Here is a 22596-nt window from a genome sequence, read left to right as displayed (position 1 = left end):
GCAGCATCTGGGGAAACGCATGTGGCTGCAATGGCCCACCAGCTTCACCCATCTTCTGAACCAGATGAAGTTTTGCAATGTTCTGTGTTCTCACAGCTCTCCTGGTTACACGAGTCTGGACTCACGCTGAAGCAGAGTGCAGCATTTCCAGCCCCCCTGGCTGCAGGGGGAATCTTGAAGATGGGAGTGATGAATACTGAACTCCCCAGAGAAGAAAAAAATCCTTTCCTAAACATATTATTGACAAAGATTTCTTTCTTCTTCCTCCCCCTTTTTTTTTTCCTTCCTTTGGCTGATTTCATGATTTCAGAAGGTTTGAGGAGATTTATGGGTTTCTGAGAGTTGGCCATGGCACAGCAGTTGACTCAGCTCAGCAGAGGAAAACGTGCGAAGCAGCGGTGTCAGAAACAGCCCTTGGGGTTTGGGCAGAGAAGCAAAGGGGGAAGAGGCACTGCCTTGTGTGCTGGATGGTGCAGAGCAGGAGAAGCCATGGGGAGGAAGCTACCTCTGCCCCCAGCTCCATGCAGGGACACAGCACTAAAACGTCTCACGTAAACCCAGTTTTCTTACCAAGTCATCCACATTAAATATTTAATGACAAAATCATTACACAGAATCACAGAATGGCCAGGGTTGGAAGGGACCTCAAGCATCATGAAGCTCCAACCACTGCCACACGCAGGGCCACCAACCTCCACATTTCATACCAGCCCAGGCTGCCCAGGGCCCCATCCAACCTGGCCTTGAACACCTCCAGGGATGGACGGGGCATCCACAGCCTCTCTGGGCAGCTGTTCCAGCACCTCACCACTCTCATAGTAAAGAACTTCCCCCTGACATCCAACATAAATCTTCCTTCCCTCAACTTAAAACCATTTCCCCTTGTCCTGCTATTACTTACTTGGTTACTGCCCTCATGGCTGAGCTCTCTCCAGGCTGCCTTGGGCTCACTGCTAACCCTGGGCAGCTCCCAGCCCAGCACACCAAACCGCCCGCAAAGTGGCTCGGCTTGAGCACTGATGGAGGTTTTGGAAGATATTAAGATCTAATGAAGACTTTGGAAGCATCTCAAAGCAGTTGATGCTTTCTGCGCAGAGAGATCATGCCAGAGGTACCAGGATGGAATCAAATCTGCATCTGTCACTTAGAAATGGCCTTTCCCTTTGAACCGTCCTTAAATACAGAAAGAAAAAGAAAAGTATATTTTAAAATGTTCAAAGTGAACTCAAACAAAGCATTTTGGGCTCAAGAAAACTTTGGTTCTGAGGCAATGCCTTGGGGTTGCTTTGTTTAGTCCATAGGAGGAGAAAGCACATTCCTTTTCCAGTCAGCCCAGCACCGAGCAGGAGCTGCCCATTAGCAGCCCTGCGGGGTGCAGTCACCCACAACACACCTCAGCCCTCCTCACGGCCGCAGCACTCCCAGGGACACGTGGTACTGCTGCTGTGCACCTCGAGGCCCCACCAGCACCGTGCTGCTCCTCGATGGCTGCTGCTCCCCCAGGGAGGAAGTGGGGCGGATATCCGCCATGGCAGCTGTGCTTGATGTAATGGGGAGAGTAAAGTCATGGTCCCCAAGGAACGCAGCTGCGGAAGAAAGTAGGAATTTTGGGAGCCCCACCTCCACCCCCTCCCCATCCTGCCAGGTCTCCCTGCAGAGGGAGCATCTGTCTTCAATAACCTGTACCTTGGAATAGGCTCAGATGTACAGACAGCAATGAGCGCATGTGCCAGGTCAGGGTCATGCTGCAGAGACACCAGACCTGCCAGGAGTGCTGTGCTGACAAACACCTCAGGGCACTGCCTCCCCTGGGAACAAGCTGGGATGGGGACAGCAGAGGCTGCCACGGTCAGGGCAGAACCAGTCCTTCACCACCCAGCAGGCTGCACTGTGACTGTGGGCTCAGCTGGGATGGGGGGAAGGGGAGCACTGAGCACAGGTGGGTGCTGCTGCTAACGCAGGAGGCAGACAGGTAATTTGGGGCAGGAGAGAACACCTTGCAATGAGAGACCAGAGAGGTGAACAAGAGCACTGCACTGGGTGTCAGGTGACAGGGCTGAAAAGCACCAGGCACTGAGCGCAGCTGAGAGCAAACGCAGGCACTAGCTGCACACCCTGCCTGGCTCCACTCCCTGTCCCGTAGGGGACGACTGTCCCAGAACACAGTGGCTTCTCCAGGTCCTCAGTTCACATCCCAGTGGTTTGCAGTGGAAAGAGCAGGCCTGAGAGTGCAAGGTGTGGGCAGTCTGACTGCACACTGGGTACCAGAGCTGCTGTAAACTGCTCCAGGCAGAAGGGAAGCTGGCCAGGCAGACAACAGTTTCTGTATGTCAGGGAGGAAAAGCAAAGGCACAAAACATATGGACTGGGGTCCCAAGATGCAGCTGTTCCTGCTGGCATTTGGAATAATTGCTCTGCTGAGAGAGCAGCCCTTCTCTATCAAGGCTGCTGGGCGCACAGCCCAGCCTCCGAGGGTGTGAGAAGGGCATGGAACCGAGCAGGAGAATACAGAAACCTCAAATAGACCTGGGCGACTAGACTCCTCAGACAGCATCACTGGGGACACAGAGGATGAGATCCTGCAACCCCTGGGGCAGGCTGGGGGCCAGATGTGACTCCTGGTTGAGCCCAGGCCCTTCTGTGGCTGCCTCTCACCCACTAACAACTTCAACATCAGACTCCGGTCCTGGGGGACCCCCTATGCTGTCTCACTCTGGAGCCAGCAGTGCTGGGACCTGTGATAGATACTTGAAGGCTTGAGTGCTTAGGTGGCATGGCACCTTTCTGACCATCTCAGCATCAGGGCTGAGTGCAGCTCATTGGGCTGGGCATAGCCAAGACCTGCCGTGCTGCAGCTGTGCACAGCAGCCTCCAGCTGTGAGCAGCACCCGTGGCTGTGCGTTCACAGATCTGTGCAAACACACAGACCAGAGCCCAAAGAGAAGGGAAGAGGTGCACAGCACTGCTCAAAGCCCTGGCCACAAACCTGGCTCTTGTGGCACCAGACTGCCACGCTCACAGTAACAGGACAGTCAGGCATAGAGATGAGGGTCAGGCACACGGCAGCCCCTCCAGGGAGCCCACAGCAACACGGGCAGCCTGGCGCTGGTGGCTCCCAGCCCCAGGGAAGCCCTGCTCACAGCAGGAGCTTCCTATTTCCCAGGACTTCCCTGCGCTGAGAGGGCCCAGGTCCAGCACTGTCTGGACAGTGGACAGGATGTTCCCCTGCAGCCAGGCAGCCCCAGCACCAGGGCAGGGGCAGAGCTGCCCTGGCTCCTCACACAGAGGGGCATTGAGCAGAGACAATGATCCTCTCTTTGCTTTGAAAGACCTTTCGGACTTCACATCTTAGCGAAAACTGGGACATTTATGGCAATTATCACTCCCTCCTTCCCGTCTAGGACTTGTGGCTGCCCCACTCTCCACTTGAAAGGAGCCGCTGCAAAGATCACTCTCCCAAGCACAGGAGGGCTTTGGCTCAGATTCTCCTGCACAGCTCTGCTCCCATACCAGAGATGGAGGCACAGACAGCTCAGCTGCAGAGCACAGAAGTGCAGGTCGGACCCTGCAGGGTGCAGCAGCATCCCAGCTGTGCTGCAGGAAGGCACCACTCAAAAAGAAATAGCATTAAATTTGTGAACTACATCAGCATCACCTGAGCAGAAGCCCCACAGCAAGCTGCTAGAGTAACAGCCACAGGCTCTAAGGGTTGCATAGTATGGGTGTTTTGTAATCCCATTGCGCAGCAGTGAGGAAAGGCCAGGAGTGTCCCCAGCCCAACAGCACAGAGATGTCCAGATGGGAAGGGAAAGGGCATGGGAACATGACCTGGAGCACAGACCCACTGGGCTCCTCAGGGCTGTGCAACCTCTGCTCACCTGCAATCCCTCCAGACAAGACAGGCAGGAACTGCAAGGCTTGCAGCAATAGATGGACTGATTCAGTCAGAGACAGAAAGATAAATTAAATAGATCACCCCACTTTATTATCCCTAAAGACAGGTTACAAGGAGAGTCACTTTTTGTTAAACCTCAGGTAAAACAGGCACCGGACACCAGAGGTGGCATCATGACAGGGATGGCAGGCACTGATGCCCAGGGGACAACTAACACCCTACTCCTGCAGATAGAAGATGACTCCTTTGGACTTGCTCTTCCTCACTCTCCCTTGCGCTTTCTGATCCCCACTCTGGCAGCAGGTGCAAGAAAAGAGCAGAGACTGAACACCATAAAGTGAGCTTCAGGTCAAGGTCAGCCTCAGAGAGTTGGGTGGGACAAACTGCACTGGATGGGTAAAAGGGTCTTCTCAGGAGTAGGTGAGGAGTTGGTCTGCACAGTCCCCAGCCTAACACAGCTGAAGCTGGCACAGCAAGGCAGCACTTTTTGCCCAGCTTGGCGTGTTGTGCTACAGCACTGTGCCAGGAGTCTGAACACAAAACAATGCTGAAGAGAAAGGCCAAGGCTGCGCTAGGTGGGGATTCACACCGATCACTTACAAATGTACCATCAGTAACAAGTACCAAGCCACACTGAAAAATATTATTCAGGTCAAGCCCCATCACTGAGCTGCATGGAAAGGAGGAGATATCCCGAGACACATCAGTCTATGACCCATGCTTACACCACCACGCAAAGCTGCCATTTCTCCACCAGGAGATGTGCAAAAGAAAGAGACCAGCCGCCTCTTCTCCATCACCCACATTCAGTTAAACAAGAAAACGAGTCCTAAAGCCCCACTGTGAAATCAGGCTCATGCTGCAAGACATAACCTCTCCTTTTAAAGTCATCAGGAAAAAATATAGGTCTGGCAGTCATTAGGAAATGTTTGCCAGTTCAGGAAGATAAAGAGAGATAGAGGTATCTGCCTCAATCTGCAAACAGCCTGAACGAGCAGCTCAGAGGTACAGGTTACCTGATCCAGGTCTATGGCTCATCAACTACAGGAGCCTGCAAATGTGTAAACAGCGACTATGGCATCACTACGGCAAACTGGAAAGGATTATCCCAGGAGGAGCACCAGCTCAGGCATTGCTCTAGCCCAGTCTGGTTCCACTAGCGGGCAGAACACAGGCAGCAGGGGGGAACTAGGCATGCCCCACTACAGATTTTCAATCCTGTCCTCTGACAGAGGGACAAGCAGCAGACAGGATGCCCTTCAGTGGGCAGGCTTGCCTGGGAATGCCAGATGGAATGTTAAAGATCAGTATCTTTTTCCAAGAGCAGCCAGAATTCAGCCTAGGTCAGGCCTAGAGTACAGCAGCTCTCCCCATTCACACAGTAAGAGCAGCAGCTGTTTCCACCCGACACACTGGGGGTCAAGAGGTAGGGGAGCAGTCAACTGCAGTCAGTTTTGAACAGGAGCAGCTTGCGAGCAGCACTGCCGGCCACGTGCAGCAGCATGGCAGGGAGGGGACTCCCGAGGCCTGCCCAAGCAGATCAGGGAAGCGCTGTCCCCAGCTTCTTCCCACCATGGGCAGTTCCAGGCCTCCACAGGCCTTGAGATGAACACCTGGAGCAATGGACAGAAGGGTTTTAGGGCAAGAGCCCCAGCTCCACCAATCCCCTGGAGAAGCTCAATATGGGGCGAGGAGCGCTGGGAGACACATGCTAGATGAAGGTGGAGTCCAGCTGGCTCATTTCGTGATTGCTGCGGGCACGTGCCTCAAAGAGCTGCTTGATCAAAGCAGATTTCTCCTGTTCCAGCTGGGTGATGCGTTCACTCTTGTCAGTCACCTCCTGCATTGGAAAGAGGAGATAAGTGCTGCTCAGAGCTCTGTGCTGTGCCCGAGACCACCGTGACGTGGGCCAGGCCCAGCTGCTCCATGCCCCCTGCAAACCAAAAGCACCATCTGCAGATGTCAGAACATAAACCCCTGCAGCGAGCCTACCTGGGCAGGGGCATCCTTAGCATCTGCACCCTCTTGTGGTCTTCATTTGTCACAGTCTTTTCCCTGTAGCAGGGCCAATGATGTCCACATCCACGGTCCCATACTGAGCAAACAGCCCAAGCCCATCACATGAGGGGCACTCAGTTGTGAGAGGGATGGGCCCACAGCCCATCTCCAGGATGACCAAAGTTGGCCAAGCTGAAGGATCACTTTCCACAGCCACATATTCTTTCTCCGATGGCTCCCTCTGAGCATTCTCTTCCCCACCATCCCTGCTCACCTTGGTGAGAAGCCGGTTTTGCTCCTTCAGCATGTTGATGGCTTGCTGGGAGCCTGCTGAAGCTGGGGACACGGCAAGGGCAGTGGGGGTCAGCCTGCTCAGCGCTGAGGTGGAGTTCCCTGGCTGTGGAGAGGATGAAGGGAAAGAATGAGACAACAACCTTCTGGTGGACCTCCTCAACCTGCCTCTGAAGCCAGGTTTCTGTGGCACAAGGGAACGAATGGGTTGGGAGCTAAGAGAAACCCAGCACAGGATTAAGATCCACCAGCACAGGCCAATGCAGGGTCTCCAGCAAGGTTACTCCAGAGTAGTGTAGACAGAAGTAGAAGCACTCCTTGCAGCATCTCCTGCTCCTGTAAGGAGCCCATGCAGCAGCTGGCATCCAGGACAGTCAGCTCTGAGAGGACTGACTCAGCATCTCAGCAGGATGCTTTCCCTGTTTGCATGCAAAGATCTACACTTTCAGGGGGATCTTCTTTAGGTCTTCATATGCCTTGAGCATCCTCCAGCCCAGACAAGATGCACTTCCCTCTTGGCCCACCTTGGCAACAGAGCCAAGTTGCCTCTCCACAGCCCAGGGAAGCTCTGGCAGCCCATATGCCAGCTTGGCTGCCAGCATGAGGGCAGGCCTCTGGCTCACACAAGTGACTGCAAACCACTAACTTATTGTTCTCACCTTGCCCACAGCTGACAAGAGGTCACCCAGGCAGCGGTTCACCTCCTGCAGCTTTGGGATCAGGTGCCCCAGGTGGCTCTGACTGCCATCAGGAAGGAAGTCCTGGAAGATGGAGAGAAAGGGTCCAGGTGTTACCTTGGTGCCAGCTTCCAGGGAACCACACTACCTAATGGGGAGGCATGGTGGCTGGCCATCCTCCAGCCCTACCCACACCTCCCAGCACCAGGGCACTCCTCCATTCCCACATCCCAGCCCCAAAGCATCACCAGCACAAAGCCCACACAAGCCTTGAGACGCACATGCATTTAGATGCCATGGGATGCATACTGCCTCACAGCACAGCCAGCATGAGGGCCAAGGCTGTGGCTGCTCTGTCAGACTGGGATCCTGATCCTGTGTGCAGCATGGCAGGACATGAGTGGGGCTGGCTAGCTGTGCTGTGGGTGCATGCTGCCTCAGATCCCTCTCAGCAGGCCCAAGGGAGAGCCCCGTGGCTAGCATGTGTGCAGCAGAACATCCCAGTCAGTGGGAAAGGGTTCAGCCTTTCTGCATTTTTGCCTGGGAAAGCCACTGCCATGAGGCCAGGCCTGATCCCATCCTCACAACAAAATCTCAACTCTGCACCAAGTGTGTGGATAAATACTGAATAGAGGGATATGCTTGCTCCCTCTCCCTCTCTTCTGCCAGGAGGGTCTGCTCCAATTCCCCCCACCCATCTGGGATCCCCAGGCCAGAAGTGCAGGCACACAAAGACAGCATAGCAAGGCCAACACCAGGTGAAACAAGATGTCCCAGCCCAGTTCTTCTAGCCGACAGATTCTCCCAAGCTGATGTACATCCCCAGAACAAGCCCCACTCACAGTGCTGGTTTTGTTTTTCCCCAGCAGCCTCTGGCGTTCTTGCATGAAATGGATGTGCTGGTGGTACCACTCACGGGCACGCTCAACCATCTCCAGACCCTGAAGCAGGAAATCCTTCTCCTGTTCCAGCTCCTTCATATGCTTCAGCTGCAGGACAGAGTGCAGACATGTTACTCCCTTCTTACCCAGTCCAAGCCAAATGCTTAGAGTAACACTGCCTGGTCAGCTCCCATCTGAAGGCCCCTAGGAGCAATGTAACCTAGGCCCCTTCCTGCAGCCCAGCCCAAGGAGCTGGCTTCCTCATGAGGCACAGAGGAATTTGGTTATTGGCAGCTGTGGCAGCCCCTCTTGCCACAAGCAGCTGCAGAGGAGTTGGGTGATGGCCATTGGCTGATCCTGGTTTGGGGTAGGTTCTCCAATTTGGGAGAGCAACAGTCAAAGGGCCATTAGGTCATCTCTATTCTCCTGGCCAGGGAATCAGGCCTACTCCCCATCAGCTCTCACTACAGAAACAGGTTTCTCTGCTTTGTCATTTATCTGAGCACTGCTAAGAACAGGGCCTGCAGCCACTCCTGAGGCTGCGAGCTCCTATAAGCAGCAGCAACTCACACTGCTGTCAGGAAGCAGCCAAGTCACCTGCACAGACCAGAAGCCTGGGCAAAACCTACGGCCTACTTACCCAACCCTCTGCTTTCCCTTTTGCTTCATTGCCTGAAGCATCTCTGAGCTGAGCAAAGCATGTCTTTCCTGCTGACTGGTTCTGCTTAGCCTTCAAGTTTGAGCTCCAGAGCCATCTGCAGAGGGACTAGGTATGTTCAGGTGTCAGGGGGAAGCTACAAGAGCACCTGAAGCTCTTGCCCTCAGGCCCAGCTCAGGCTCCCACCAGCACCCCCTCTCCATTGGCTCCTTGGCACTGCACTGTCACCAAGAAGTCACAGAGCTGGCAAGAGGAGTCTGCTCCGTGTGGAACAGAGCATCCTTAGCACAGCAAACCATCAGCTCTTGCCCAGCAAGCCTGTGCCCCCCTCCCCCCCAACCTGCTCCTCCAGAGCTGTGCCCCCTGCTCACATCCTTGCAGCTGCTCTGAGGAAAAGAGGCCAAGAACAGCCCCAGCCCTCCCCTCAGCAAACAGCCACCTGCCCTTTCTGCCACAGTGCCACCTGAGCTCCACTGCCTGTGGCACAGACTGGGCACCAGGAGCTGCCCCCACAGAGGGCAGGCTGCTCTCCCCACACCCAAAGAGAGCCAAGTGGTAAGCCTGGAACTTCTCCTGCTGTCTGGAGAGCATCTGGAGCTTAGAAGCGACCCCAGGCAGACCCCACTCCAGCAGACAGACAAGGATGTACCAAACACTCTGAGGATGGCAGCACTTCCCTGTCCCCATCTCCAGACCGGGAGCCCTGCAGCTGTCACACACTGACCACCCCATAACACCAGTGCTGTTCTTGCTCCCTCTGCTCCTGGAAATGCTGTTGACAATACAGCAGCAACACACACACAGGCTCAGGCAGACAGACCAAGGGGAACATACCCACAGGAAGAACCGCAGAGCCTTGGTACTGCACAGACTGTTGCTGAGGGGCATGAAGAAGGTGCTGTATGTGGCAAGGACCCCCATCCAGCTCTGGCTGCAGCCTGTGACTGCCTGTCCCATCCTGATCCCACCTGACTTGCATGGAGATGGGAGGAAGGAGCAGCAACCTGCTGAGCTGGGGAACATCAGGCAGTTCTGCTGGCTGCAGGGACAGATGGCATCTCCCTAGGGGAGTGGGATGGGATATAGCATCTCGGGCAGGGCCAGGACAGGGAGGTGGAGTGGGCACAGCAGGTCTTGGTTGGTGCTGCCTGTGGTAGAAGGGGAGGGGAGAGTGCCATGCCCTGGGCTGCCCACAAATTAAAGTGCTCAACCTCTCACAGGCCTCATCCCAACTACCCTAAGGGCATGGAGAAATGGGGCCAATCGATGGACTCACTGAAAAAAACAAAAAAAACACAATCTGAGCAGACTTTAGCCATCCATCTTAAATTCCTGGGCTGCAGTACAGCCCCCAAACCTCTGCCTTGCTGATCAAGATTAACAGGTCCTACTATACTCATGGGCTGCCAAATGGACATCAGTCCCTTCCACCCCCACCCCTCTGAAAATGGAGCAAATTAGCCTAATCACAGCTGTGCGCCCTGACTCTGCAGTGCCCAGCATCCTCCCAGTGCCAGGGAGGATGGAAGCATAGCCAGGGAAGAGCACTGTCCTGCACACAGACACAGTCCTTGCTAGATTAAAAACTGCTCCAACTGTCTCTGCATACTCAAATGTGGAACTGGCGCCCAAATGTTTGTGTCCTGATGCTGGGGAAGGCTTCTCACCCCCACCCCCCAGGATAGTGCCAGGCATCTCATCTTTGAGAGGAGGAATACAAAGGCAGTGCAGCAATTGGATATAAAGGGGATGGAGGGAAGAAATTGGGACACCTGACTCCCATATCCTGCATGGCAACTAAGCAGCGTGGTGAAATAAAGGTAAGAGCAACACTAGTCCAAAGCAATGGTATGTGTGGCAGTCCCAGGAACAAACAGCATCTTCCAGCAAGATGCCCTGGCCAAAGCCCTTCCTCACCAGCACCAGGAAGGACATGGAGCTAATGCAGCACTGCCACCTCTGCTGCACTCCAGCTTGGAGCTGCATGCACAGACAAGAGCCCTGGCAGAAGAGGGGGGCATGCCCTCCCCAGGCAGCCATCAAAACTTTAGGAGCAGAGGGATCACAACCCCAGGCAGGCACATCCACAGTTATTGCCTCTTGTCAACACCTCTCAGCTGAGATGGAAGAACTGGCCCTTTGCATTGCTGCAAGCCCAGCAGACCTCTTCCCACATGTGCATAATCCAACCCTTCCCAGGCAAGTCAGGCCAGGCCAGGCAATGGAGTGTATTATATTTCCCAAAGCCAGGCGATGCTGCAGTCAATGCTGCACAAGGACAGCACACGAAGCCCGCCGGCTGGCCCAGGCCAGGCAGCGAGTGACACCAGGGTGTGAAAAGGGGAAATGCAGACATGAGAGATGCAGCCTTGCCAGCAGCTCCTTAGCCATGAGACAAAGCAAGGAAAGTTCATTCTACAGACAAGGTCCTGGCTCTCTTCCCAGTCAAATTTTGCTTGAGCTTGTAGGCAATATGCCCAGTCAGCTTCTACATTCCACGTGGGAGCAGCACAGATCCCTCAGCCTGGGTTACCTGATCTAAGCCTCTCCACTTAGCAATAGAGAGAGAAGCAGATCTCTTGGTTCCAGGCTTCCCAGCCAAATTCAGTTCAGATTTGTCTGCAAAAAATCTCCCAGGAGCCATGAGGATCAGCATGCTAGAGCCCTGACCTACATCATCTAGCAGAGGTCACAGCACAAGGCCATTTCCCTGTGCTCTGTCCACATCCTGGCGAAAGGGAAGCCTGCAGTGCTGGCTCTGGCTGCTCAGGGTCTTCGGGCTGCAGCACAGCATGCCTCAGCATCACCAGTCACCAGCACAGTGCACACATGATTTCTGCTGGAGTGCTTGAAAGGTCCAGAGACCAACCTACTGAGACCACTGCAGCACTGGAGCCTCCTCCTAACTCTGCAAGGTAAACTTTTGCCTTTCCCAGCCCAAGCTTTTGCCATGGAGAATGTGTTTGACTGCACAAGTGCCAATTCCACTGAGTGACCTGGCTCTTGGAAATATGTACCTCCTCCTTCCCCTGCACCTTTCAAGAAGCAAAATACCTTGGAAATATCTGCAAGGCCATCATGTGCACTAACAAGCTTTGTAACAGAAACAACAGGATCTTCCTGACATCCAAAGATCCTACAGCTCCCATGTGCAAAGCGGGTGGGAGAGAGCAATAGCCCACAGTGCTCATACCAGCAGTGAGGGACCTCTGCAATATCCTCACTTGGGGCAGCAGTCCATGACAGGGCTGTTCTCTTACCATGCCAAAGTCCACACCATTGGCAATAGTGTGTCTCCGGTGTTCTGCACGTCCCCTCTGATGTCTCCGAACGTCCCCAGGGCCTGCATGGCCACCATCTCCTTGGGACTGCCCAGCAGACTTAACATCAATACCTGTAACAGAAGAAAGCATAAGGGCACCAACTGCTTGCAAAAGAAACCTCTCCACTGTCCCTCCATGGGGCTATCTGAAATGCACTCCTGCAAGCTGGCCAGGCAGGGAGCAGCTAAGCAAGCACCAGCCATATCATCTGCTAAAAATCTTTGTACAGGCAAGACAGACCTCAGTAATACCTCACTTGGTTGTGCCAGGATGCAAGTGCCCTCTGTGGTCATCTTCTGAATAAAGCAGGCAGCCTCCAGGCAGCGCTGCTTCAGTCTTAGCACAACCAAACCACCAGCGACACCGCCTGCCCTGCCTCTGTCCTCACAGAACCCCTGGCTCCCATTCAGGCAGCACAGGCTCTGCGGGGCACTCATCTCCTCCCGAAGGCAGTTGTTTGGTGATGGGCTCAGCCACACAGGTGCTCCCACAGCCTACTTGCACCAGCAGCAGCAGCCTGGCAGCACCAGAGAGCATCAGGAGTCAGCTCCATCTCCAGACACGTGGCAACTCTCACAAGCAGCTTGCTCTGGAGGTGGCCACAAAGAGCAGACCAGCTCTTTCCAGAGCAAACTCTTTCCTTCCCCACCCATATATGTGTTTGTTATCAACCAGAAGCCCCATGCCTATGGTCTCAACACACAGAAAATCAGCTCTGGGGTTTCCAAAATTTTATTAAAACCTCAACATCCTATTTATCAAAAGGCTGATCTACTACAAACACATGACACTGGTCCAAATCCACACGTAACCTATTTCTGCAGATTAAGTTCAGGCTGGCAGGTTTTGAGCAGGATCAGAAGCCTCCTGTCAGCACTGGATGACTGTGTGCAGAAGCAGGTACGGGCTGAGCACCTGCAGCTGCCCAAGTCAGCACATCCCCTGTGCTGCACGCCCTGCCAGAAAGGCAGCCCTGCAGCCATGTCCAAGCCAGCTCAGCTCTGTGTTTTTGGACATGCTGTCAGAGCACCACCCTGCTGCTGAGCACCACGGCGCCAAGGCACCCAGTGGTGCAGCCAGCACCCTCTGCTAACATGCCTGGGCAGCAGGCGTGCTTCACTCCCTTCTTGCTCCAGGCCCCTGCCAAGTGTCCAGCAGAGCCTGCCTTGTGCTCATCCTCTCGCTCCTGCAGCTCCCTCTGGTCTGTGGTCACAGCTTCTGCTTTCCTGAAGAGTTTCTTAGCCTGAATTTCAAACAAGAACCAGAAAATAGTAGTAGGGAGGCAGGCAAGGGAAAGCAGGCAGCAAGGCAGCTGCAGGACACATCTCCCTGGGACTGCTGCCCACATATTTTCCAGGCACCCCCACCCATTGCAATCCTCTCCTCTGACCGGCCAGGCACACGCAGTGTGCTCTGCAGTGCGGGCAGACAGGAGGGACAGAAGCACTGAACAGGGTGTGAGGCCTGCCCAGCTCTCAGCAGGGCACACAGATGCAAAGGGCACAGGAGAAGCGAGCCGAGGCTGCAGGAGTCACCTATCACCCAGAAGATGAGCAACAGGAGTGGAAGTGGGCTCACAGCAGCAGCCAGCAACACCCCAGCAGTGGTGCAGCTGCATGCTCACCTCACTTAAACCATTACTGTCCTACTTTGGAAAGGTACCAGAGTGACACACAAGAAATCCTGCTGCTGATACACCACAGCATCCCACTTTTCTTGCCATCAAGGGCTCCAGCACAGATAGGTCTCTGGCATCTCTCTTAACACAAAGTCTGATATTACTTATCTGTTTTGCCAGATGCCTTGGTTTCAGACACCTATATCTACCTGGGAGGAACAGCTAAGCCAGTACAACTAGCACAACTGAGCACATGTTCTCCTGAACCTGCAGCACAACCTGAATGGGAAGTGGAAGGATAGTCTCAAAACCAACTCATTTCAATAAGTGGAATGCCAAAGCAAAGCCAGGAAAAAACTGTTTGAAGAGCTGCAGGATGGAAAAAAAATATGTTAAAACTTTTTGTTGTTGTTGTTTGCTGAAGCACCACTACTGAGCCTGTTTAGTATGATAAAAGTACAGAGCCCAGATTCGGTGTCAACCTCTGATAAGAAAGTGCTCCCTGGTCAAAGAGCGGAGCTCCACACACCTGAGTTATCGGTGTAGTGGTAAAACTGAACCCTTGCTAACAACCTGGGACTGGCTCCCCTTGGGCACAGGGCCACCTCCCGGTGGGGACCCCTGCTGGGCACACACTCAGCCCTCAGCAGACACTGACATCCCAGACACCTGGGAGCTGTTCTACACACTTGGCAGCAGCCTGGGCAACAACTGCTGCCTACAAAACCATCCTGCTCCTTCCTGCTGGTGCCAGGCACCTTCTAGAGCCAGGCCACCCTGGCTGTGCTGGCACCACCCTAGGCACAGCACTGATCATCCACCTTCATTTCCCCCACTCCCAGAAGGAACAAAAGCTTTCCCATTGGAAACCATGGGGGTAAAGACCCCAAACACCGAGACACTTAGACACTGCTGTGAGAGGCAAACTAAGAGCCAGCAGTGGGAAGCTGTCACAGTGACTCCTCTGCTTTCAGCCTCACTTTTCCCCCTTGTCCCAGCAAATGCTGGGGGCTCCCAGGTGCTTTGGCTGCACCCACGCTATGGCTGTGACCTGGGTCGGGAAGCAGAGGTGGGCAGCACCCTGCAAAAAGCCCCCTCTCGCAGAAGCACAGACAGGGAGAACTCCCTCAAAGTCTTTGATGACTACAAGCACTGATCACCACCTCCCCACTGTTGGACACAGTCCTCCTGAGAGCCACACCATGCAGCCAGAGCCTTGGAACCACCTTGAGCCCAAACTCTGCAATCTAACTGAGCTGAGGCTTATTGGACCCCCAGCAGCTCCTGACCAACAGCACCAGGCAGGTCTCTCCACGGTCAGCTGAGAGCCAGGTCTTGCTGTGCCAAAGCCTGACTCCTTCCCAGCCAGCTGGATGGAGCACCCAAAGCTCCACTTCATGCTAGGAAAGCCCACTGTGGTAAAAGCATCACTGAGCAGGCACATGGGATTGGGAACTAAAAGAGAGAAAATAACTCAGTTATAACTGTCACTGAGCTGCTGAATCAACCTGGAATTCAGGCTTGTTGCCAGAAAGTTGCCCTGCTTTTAGGGAAGCTGGCAGCAAGGGCTGAGACCTGCAGCCTCAAGACATCAACAAAACACCTGCCTACAATGCAATGATCCTCAGAACCAGCAAGTTATGCTCTGCAGTACTCATCTGCTCAGTCTCAGCTAGTGGAGAGCTTTCAATGTGATGATTATTTATCAAGGAGGATTTTACTTCTCCCCCCAGGTTTTTCCAGATTTAGTCTCCTAATGCTTAAAAAAAAAAAAAAAGCCAACAAAAAAACCCAGCCTGCTTAATAATATTCCCCTGGAAGAAGCTCCTGTGATTCACCTGGAGGCAAAATGGAAAGCAGGGAATCTCTGGGACATTTAACATTTCTTCTCCACCCTGCAGAAGGGACTGGGAAGGAAAGGGTGGGGAAGGGAAGGCAAACCAGCTTGGGCACCTTTCTGAGGTAAAGGAAGGCATTGTGCTCAAGCGTTGAAACAGCAAAACACCAAGTTCTCACACAGAGCTCCGTGTCAGGAGATCTCAAAGCACTGCACAGGAGCAGCCAGGAGGTTCTGTATTCTTTATGGCATTTCCTTCTTACTAGCAGCGTGTCAAGAGGTCAGTGAAGGAGTCTTCCCAGTGGAGGGGGGAGGTGCCAGGAGCAGTGCTCTCCCTCTCCTGACTTTGTCACCCCCAGAATCCCATGGTCTGTCAAACTGAACCATTGTCGAGCTATCAAGGAACACGCACTGTCCTTATATGCTTCTACTCTCCGTCTGTCCAGCTGGCTGAATGGCTCACACCAAAGCCTCCCAGCCACCGTGCTAAGGCAATGAAGGAGGCGGATACCCTGCGGTGGGTTCCACGCCAGCCTGCAGCCACACAGGACAGACGGCATGACCTTCTGACAGCTCTCTGAGCCATAGCAGGAGCAGATTGGCACAGAGGTCTCGGATCCTGGGGAAGGGCCCGGGGGCAGTGCTGAGTGCTGCTGGACTCTGGCACTGACCGGCAGCAGCTCACTTCTCCATCACAGCGCCCAGCAGCGCCTGCTGAGGATCGGATCCACCCCACGGGGAGGTCACCTACAGACTCGGTGCCAGAGGACAACTCCGGACATGTTACTGCAAAGCCCTTAATTCTTCTTGTCACCACTATAAACAGACAAGCACCCACACGAGAAGTGCAAAGGGAAGAAGGAGCCTGGGAAAAGAGCAGGATTTGCAAACAGCTCGCTCTCCATTCCGGTTTATCTGGAGCTTGAAACAAAGCCCACGGAAGCCAAAATAAAAAGCAGCGGCGACTCCTCAGAGTTCCACACCAGGCCCGGGGGAAGAATTTGCCGTTGTTTTAAATGCCAAAGAAAGAACAGGTCGGTGCCGCCTGGGAACCGGCCCGCCCGCCCCGCCGCTCCGGCAGCCCGACCGGTGGTCCGTCCCGCCCCGCCCCGCTCACCTCGGCCGCGCGGCTGCCCCTGGCCTGGCTCCGGCTCGCGGTGTCCGCCGCTCTGCCCGCGCCGCTCCTCGTTGCCGTGCGGGCTCGGCAGCTTCTCCAGGCTCCGCGAGGCGGTGACGGCGGGGCCGCGGCCCCGCTCCTTGTCCCGCTCCTTGTCCCGCGGCTCCCCGCGCCCCGGTGCTCTGCCCTTACCCGGGACTCCGCCGTCGGCGCCGGGCAGCGCGGCGCGCAGCCCCAGGACGAAGCGCTCGAAGGTGAGATACCCGCTGGGCGGCGCCGCCCGCCGCAGCCCGTCCAACACGCCGGAGGGCAGCTCGCGGGCCTCCGCGCCCTGCCAGCGGGACTCGATCTCCCGGAGGTGCACGTACCCCCGCCGCCGGTCGTCCAGGATATCGAAGAGGGTGCGCAGGCTCTGCAGGAAGGCCCGGGGCAGCCCCTCGGTGCCGGCGGGGAGCGGCCCCGCGGGGGACGGACGAGAGCCGCGCTCCGGGGCCATCGCAGCCGCCGCCGCGGCCCCGAGAGTTGCCGCCGCCCGGCAGCGCCGCGCCCCGCCCCGCCCCGGCAGCGCGCTCCCATTGGCTGGCGGCGGGCGGCGCCGCGGGCTCATTGGTCGCGGGCGCGGCCGCCGGTTTGAGTTTCCGCGCGGCACGAGGCGGCCCGCGCTGGCCCCGCCCCTCCCCGCGCTCCGCCGTGCCCGCGGGGTCGGCCGTCGGTGCCCCGAGCTGGGAGGGATCACCGAGCCCAACCCGGCCCCGCGCGGCACCACGCATCCCTGTGGTCGGAGCGGCGTCCCGGCGTTCCCTGAGCTCCGGCAGCTCGGGGCCGTGCCCGCTGCCCTGGGAGCTGTGCCGTGCCCGGCCCCATGGGGCACAGCCGTTCCCCGGCCCCGCCTGGCAGCTCCGTGCCGTTCCTTCGGGCCGTGCCGCTGTCACCAGAGAGCAGAGATCGGCGCTGCCCCTCCCTGTGAGGAGTTTCGGGCCATGAGGAGCTGCAGGCCGACAGGAGGGCTTCCCTGAGTCCTCTGGGCCGTACAAACCAAGGGACCGCAGCCATTGCTCACACACACCACCCTCAGACCCTTCCCCATCTTCATAGCCCTCTTCAGGGTGTTCTGGAAGTCCTTCCCTGCTTTTCCATGCCCTGGGAGCAGCCTCCCCACGGGGCTCACCCTTCCTGCTCCCATCACATCCCATGGCTGCTGACTCCATGCTGGGTGGTGTAAGGACCCTAAGGAATGGTTTGGTGACCTCTGCCTGCAGTCATCCCCAGCAGGAGGGAGTCCCATAAAGAGCAATGCTGGCTTGAGCAGCGCTATTATTTTAACAGGCACAAATCCTCTTTTCTCACAGCACAGGCCTTCACCTGCTGCTCCCGTTGCTGTAAATCTGCTTATTGCCCAGCAGAACTAGGACTCTGCTACCTGTGCTCAAACTCCATTTTTCTTCTGCTTCTTACAGTGACAGATTCTGACAGTGACAGGGCTGTGTGCCTGCTGGGCTTTGCACTTTTCTGAAGCCGAGATGCCCACCCATCTGAACAGGTGTAGGGATGCACAGCCTTAGCGAGGTTGGTGAGTGTACATTCTTCTCAGCTCCCTGCCTGGAATGTCTGCCTCTTCCACATCAAAGACACTGTAACCTTGTGGGAATGAAAGGTGTCTCTTTAGAAGCAGGGAGACCTGAAGACCTTGCATTTCCAGCCAATCCAGAGCAAATTAGGTTAGTGAACAGGCATAAAACATTCAGCATGTGAGACAACTCTCATTGTCAGTTTTGCAAAAGCTGGTGAGAAGTTGTGTTTCAGTCCAGCTTTCTCAGCTTGGCAGCATCCCCAAAGGAGTGAGAAGCACTGCTTTTTGCAGAAGGCACAGAGAAGTGCCACATGCCTCATGCCCCCAGGGGCACAGTGCTTGCAGCAGGAACTGAGTGTGTGCCCCAGGGGCTCTGGGCAATGCAGCAGCACTGACCACCATCCAGCAAAACCTTGCTGAGAGATGAGGAGCCCAAAGCTACCACAGCTACAGAAAAAGGTGGAGAAAGGTGCTGGCGTTGATAAATGTGGGAGAAACAAGATCTGGGCCCTCTTTTTGCGAACTTAGTATGAATCAGCAATGTGAAGAGAAAGAGTTTCTCTAATGTAACCTGAAATTTGCTATGTCAGTTAGGGCATGTTAGCCCTAATAAAAGATGTTGCCCTTCTCTGCAAGATCCCTCTGCCAGACAGTGCACTGCAACAAAGCACAGTTGGAGCACCACTGCCTCTATTCCCCCCCCCCCCATAGGCACAGTGACCACCTGGGGCACCCTGGCAGCCTCAGGGGGGCACCTGCAGGGACCCTCATCCAATGTTTGTGCTGCTGAGAGTCATAGATTGAGTGCCCTGGAGCGCAGGGACGGCTCATGTGGGCACAGGAACGTGTTTGGGAGCTGTTTTGCTGGCAGCACAAGGCAGCAGAGCACTGTCAGGAGCAAGCGGGGCATCAGTACCTGGGAGAATCCAGAGAGCACTTATTCACCCTGCATTCAGAAAAGGCGATTAGTGACTGCAGGTGCTTGTATTGTGAGGCTGCCTGTGTCACAGACACCTCCTGTGCCATTTGTCAGAGTGGCTCTGAGTTTGTTTGAAAGGAAGGAGGGGGTAGAGATTTGGCCCTCATGGTTTCCTATCAAGGTGGCCTTTGCTGTTCTCCCATCGCTGCCAGCTTCCCTGCTGAGGGCAGACATGTCTGCTACTTTCAGCAGCTGTGTCCTGCTGGCTTCTCAGCCTATTCTCTAGAAACTCTTCTAGATAGAGTTTCTCAGCCCTGTGAGGCTGCCAGGTGAACCACCACAGCCTCTGGAGACCATTGCCAGTCCTTTCTCTACCAGCAGCCTGCTGGCTCTGCTCTCCACACCACAGCCAGGCTGTTCAGCCAGATTTTTAAATCATTTCTTTTCATCAATTTTTTTGTGCCTGCTTACTTGTTTTGCAATCTCTGTCTGGCTTGGCCATGTTGCATGGAAACTATTCACTGTTGTGGAGCATACAGGAAGAAGTCTCTGGTGCATCACCAAGGGCACACTGCTCAGGTCTGCTAACAGCAGGAGGTGAGGCCGTGTGCCTCTGTAGGGCTTTAAGCCTCACACTGTGCAGCAAAGTCGAGGTATTTCAAACTGACCCAAACTGTAGCATTTTGAATTTTGAATGACCTTAATGACCCTTGTCCAATTTGCCTGCCTGCCAAGTCTTAGTAGGAAAATATCAGAAACTATTCTTGGCACTGACTGTATATTGGGGTACAGGTGAAATTCTCTCTTCCGTGTGGAATTTTTGCCCTGGCAACAAGAAGCTGAGGCCTGAATGCTCACTGCAGCCTTGCTGTGTTTTCTATATCAAGGTGACCTCAGGAGACTCACAGAATGTTCATGTTTTCCTCCTCAGAGTGGCAGGGTGAACGAAGGGAAGCAGATTTGGAAAATTCTTGGAAAGGACTTTGTATGTTCTATGTCTGTTTGGTTGGTTTGGTGGGTTTTTTTCCCCCTTCTCTCAGCAAATAGTTTATTTTAGGACCAGCCAAGTTTCTTTTCGTTGACAGAGACATCTTTCTTTCATTTTTTATTTATTCTTAAGTTTTAGTATGAACAACTTAGTTACTCAGTTCTCCTTCTTTCAAGGTACTGGAAAGCACCTTCTGGTGGGGGGAGCTGCCATCCCCAGCACTGCCACATCCAAAAAATGCCCTGGAACTGTTGGTTGGTTAAAACCACACCATGAGCTGTGCCAACAGCAGCCTGGCTCTGGGTCTCTCTGTTGCTGAAGTATGAAGCACGGTTTGTGTTAATACCTTCTCCCAGACCTGAAGCTGCAGGGAATAGCTCCCAGTGTGTCCCAGGCTGTCAGTCCAGCACTCCAGGAGCTCAGAAATGCAGCTGTGCGGCCTGAGGGAAGCAGTAGACCTTTTCTTGTGGAGGGCTGCCTTGTTTGCTCTCCTCAGCTTTCAGATGCCACCCTGCTTCCACCTTGCTGCATGCTGGGCCTCTCGACGACGTGCTCTGTTTGCTTAGGAGGAGGGCAGGCACTTCCCATAACGCTGCTTTTCTTTCCACCAGACTGTTTTTCCCTCTGAACAGGAAGTCAGATGGTGGGCTGGCGCCTACTTGCTGTCACAAGGGCTGGAGGGGGCTGGGGTGGGGGCTGGGGTGGGTGTCTGAGGGGCAGAGGGATCTGTATCCTCATCTGCAGCACGGCTAGGTCAGCAGAACAGGCACTTTATGGGGCTGGGAATCAGGGCAGGAGCCAGGAACGTAACATGTCCCCAGGCGGTGTGTCATGTTGAAGTGTGGACACCAAGACAGGCGCCAAGCTAACCAGGCTCTGTTACCTGGTGCTGCTACGCTTCAGCAAATGGCAGCCATTCCATTTAGCAGGCACAGAAGCAGCTAAGGGCATTGTGTAGCAAAAGTCATCCCGCAGACATCAGCTACCTGACGGTTGCTCAGGGGACAACTATAAAATCGCTTTTCTCTGCAGCACACATCAGTGGATTCTTACCTATTGAAGCAGAGTCCTAAAACGAAGGAGCTCTGTCATTTCCCAGGTAAGATATCCTGAGATATCCTGCCCCAGCCCACTGCTGGCACCACACAGAGCAGTGTTTGCCTTCTCTCTCCTTTAGAGGTTTTGGTTTCTGATGATGTTTCACACATACGTTTGCATTTTGTTTGTCCCATACTTACCTGCATCCTGCTTTCTCAGGTTGTCCTGTCTGATATGCCCGATCCAACCTAAGATTCTATTTTTATCACCTTACAGAGGAAAATTTCTACCCACATGAGTGCAATGGATTGTGGAATCAGGGGGGACACGCTGCAGGAGGACAAAGCTGCTCTGGGAGAGCTGAGATAGCAGAGAAGCATGCTGCATTCCTTCACACCTGTGCAGCAGGGGCTGCTCCACTGGAAAGAGGCAGGGCAGGAGGGGCAGAGGAGTTGCCCTCTATGTTAACAGGCACGTGGAGTGCAAAGAGCTGCTTCTTAGAAACTTCCACAATCGATTGAGATTCTATGGGTGAAAAGATTCTAAGGTTGAGAGTCTATGGGTGAAAATCAGGGACAGGACCAATACAGGACAGCTGGTGGCCAGGTCTACCAAAGGCCAGCTGAGCAGGGCAGCCCATGGCCGAGGCCTTCTTGCTACAGCTGCAAGAAGTGCTGTGCCTGCAGGCTGTCATCTAGATGGGGGATTTTAACCACCCAGATATCTGCTGGGAAAGCAGCATAGCAAACTGAAAGACCCCTGGAATGTGTTTGAGAACATCCTGGTGCAGGTACTAGACAAACCAAGCAGAAGGAAAGCATTTGTCGAGCTGGAGCACATTAAAGAGATTGAGATCGGAGGTACTCTGGGCTGTAGTGAGTCAAGTTTGTGATTTTGAGAAGGATGGACCTGGCAAAAAGCAAAGTCAGGATCCTGAACCTGGGGAGAGTAAATTCCTGTTTAAGGAATTCCTCAGTGAAATCCCCTGGAAAGCTGTCCTTGGAGACAAAGGAGTGAAGCAAAGCCAGCTATTCTTCAAGGAAGAGTTCTTAAAATCTTTCTGAGCACACAAGAGCTAGTTGTCCCCCGGTACAAGAAAACAAGCAGGGGAGGCAGAAATCCAGCATGGCCAGCAAGGATGTGCTGGTCAGATTGAGAGATAAGGACACGTACAGGCAGTGAAAGCAAGGACGTGTCACCTGGGTAAAACACAGTGATGCTGTCTGGACATGCACAGATGGGAACAGGAATGCCAAGGTGCAGATGGAATTGCACTTGGTGAGGGATGTTAAACTCAACAAGAAGGAATTCTATACGTACATAGGTCAGAAAAGACAGGCCAAAGAGTTCCTCTGATAGATGGGAAAGGAGAACTGACTACAACAGACATGGAGTGGGAACTGGCAGCCAGGATTCTTGTATTTCTCACATCCCTGAACATCACATTCCCAAACCTCTGGGTGGGAAATGGGGAGCAAATTCCCCCACACTGTAAGGGCAGAGCAAGTCCCAGACTGACTCATGAGAATGAACGTATACATGTCTGGATGACATGCATCCCGGGGCTGATGCTGAGCCGCTCTCCATTGTATTAGAAAAGTCATGGCTGTCAGGTGAAGTCGCCAGGGACAGGAAAAAGGGAAACATCACCCCCATTTTTAAGAAAGTGAAAAAAGACGCCGTGCGCCGTGCGCCGTGCTGAAATAATGCCGAGAGCTTGCTGCTTCGTGTGCAAATGCAAGAAGGGGTGTCATCCTCGTCAGTTTCCCGAGCACGAAGTTCCCAG

The 22596-nt window shown here is 54.4% G+C and overlaps 1 protein-coding gene across 1 annotated transcript; it reads right to left on the bottom strand.

The window, feature by feature from the left end:
* Positions 1-418: 418 nt before the first annotated feature.
* Positions 419-16824, bottom strand: SAPCD2 (suppressor APC domain containing 2). Its single transcript, XM_031601419.2, has 6 exons — positions 16296-16824; positions 11661-11794; positions 7704-7850; positions 6844-6945; positions 6168-6290; positions 419-5735 (listed from the first exon to the last, which is right to left on the bottom strand). Exons 1-6 carry the CDS (start codon positions 16789-16791, stop codon positions 5607-5609), a joined length of 1131 nt encoding a protein of 376 aa, XP_031457279.2. The 5' UTR covers positions 16792-16824; the 3' UTR covers positions 419-5606.
* Between the last annotated feature and the right edge of the window lie 5772 nt (positions 16825-22596).

Source organism: Phasianus colchicus, chromosome 19 (genome assembly GCF_987193195.1).
Source record: "Phasianus colchicus chromosome 19, bPhaCol1.hap1.1, whole genome shotgun sequence".
Lineage (NCBI taxonomy): Eukaryota > Metazoa > Chordata > Aves > Galliformes > Phasianidae > Phasianus > Phasianus colchicus.
Note: the sequence above shows the minus strand (reverse complement) of the source record. Positions and strands in the feature narration are given on the sequence as shown.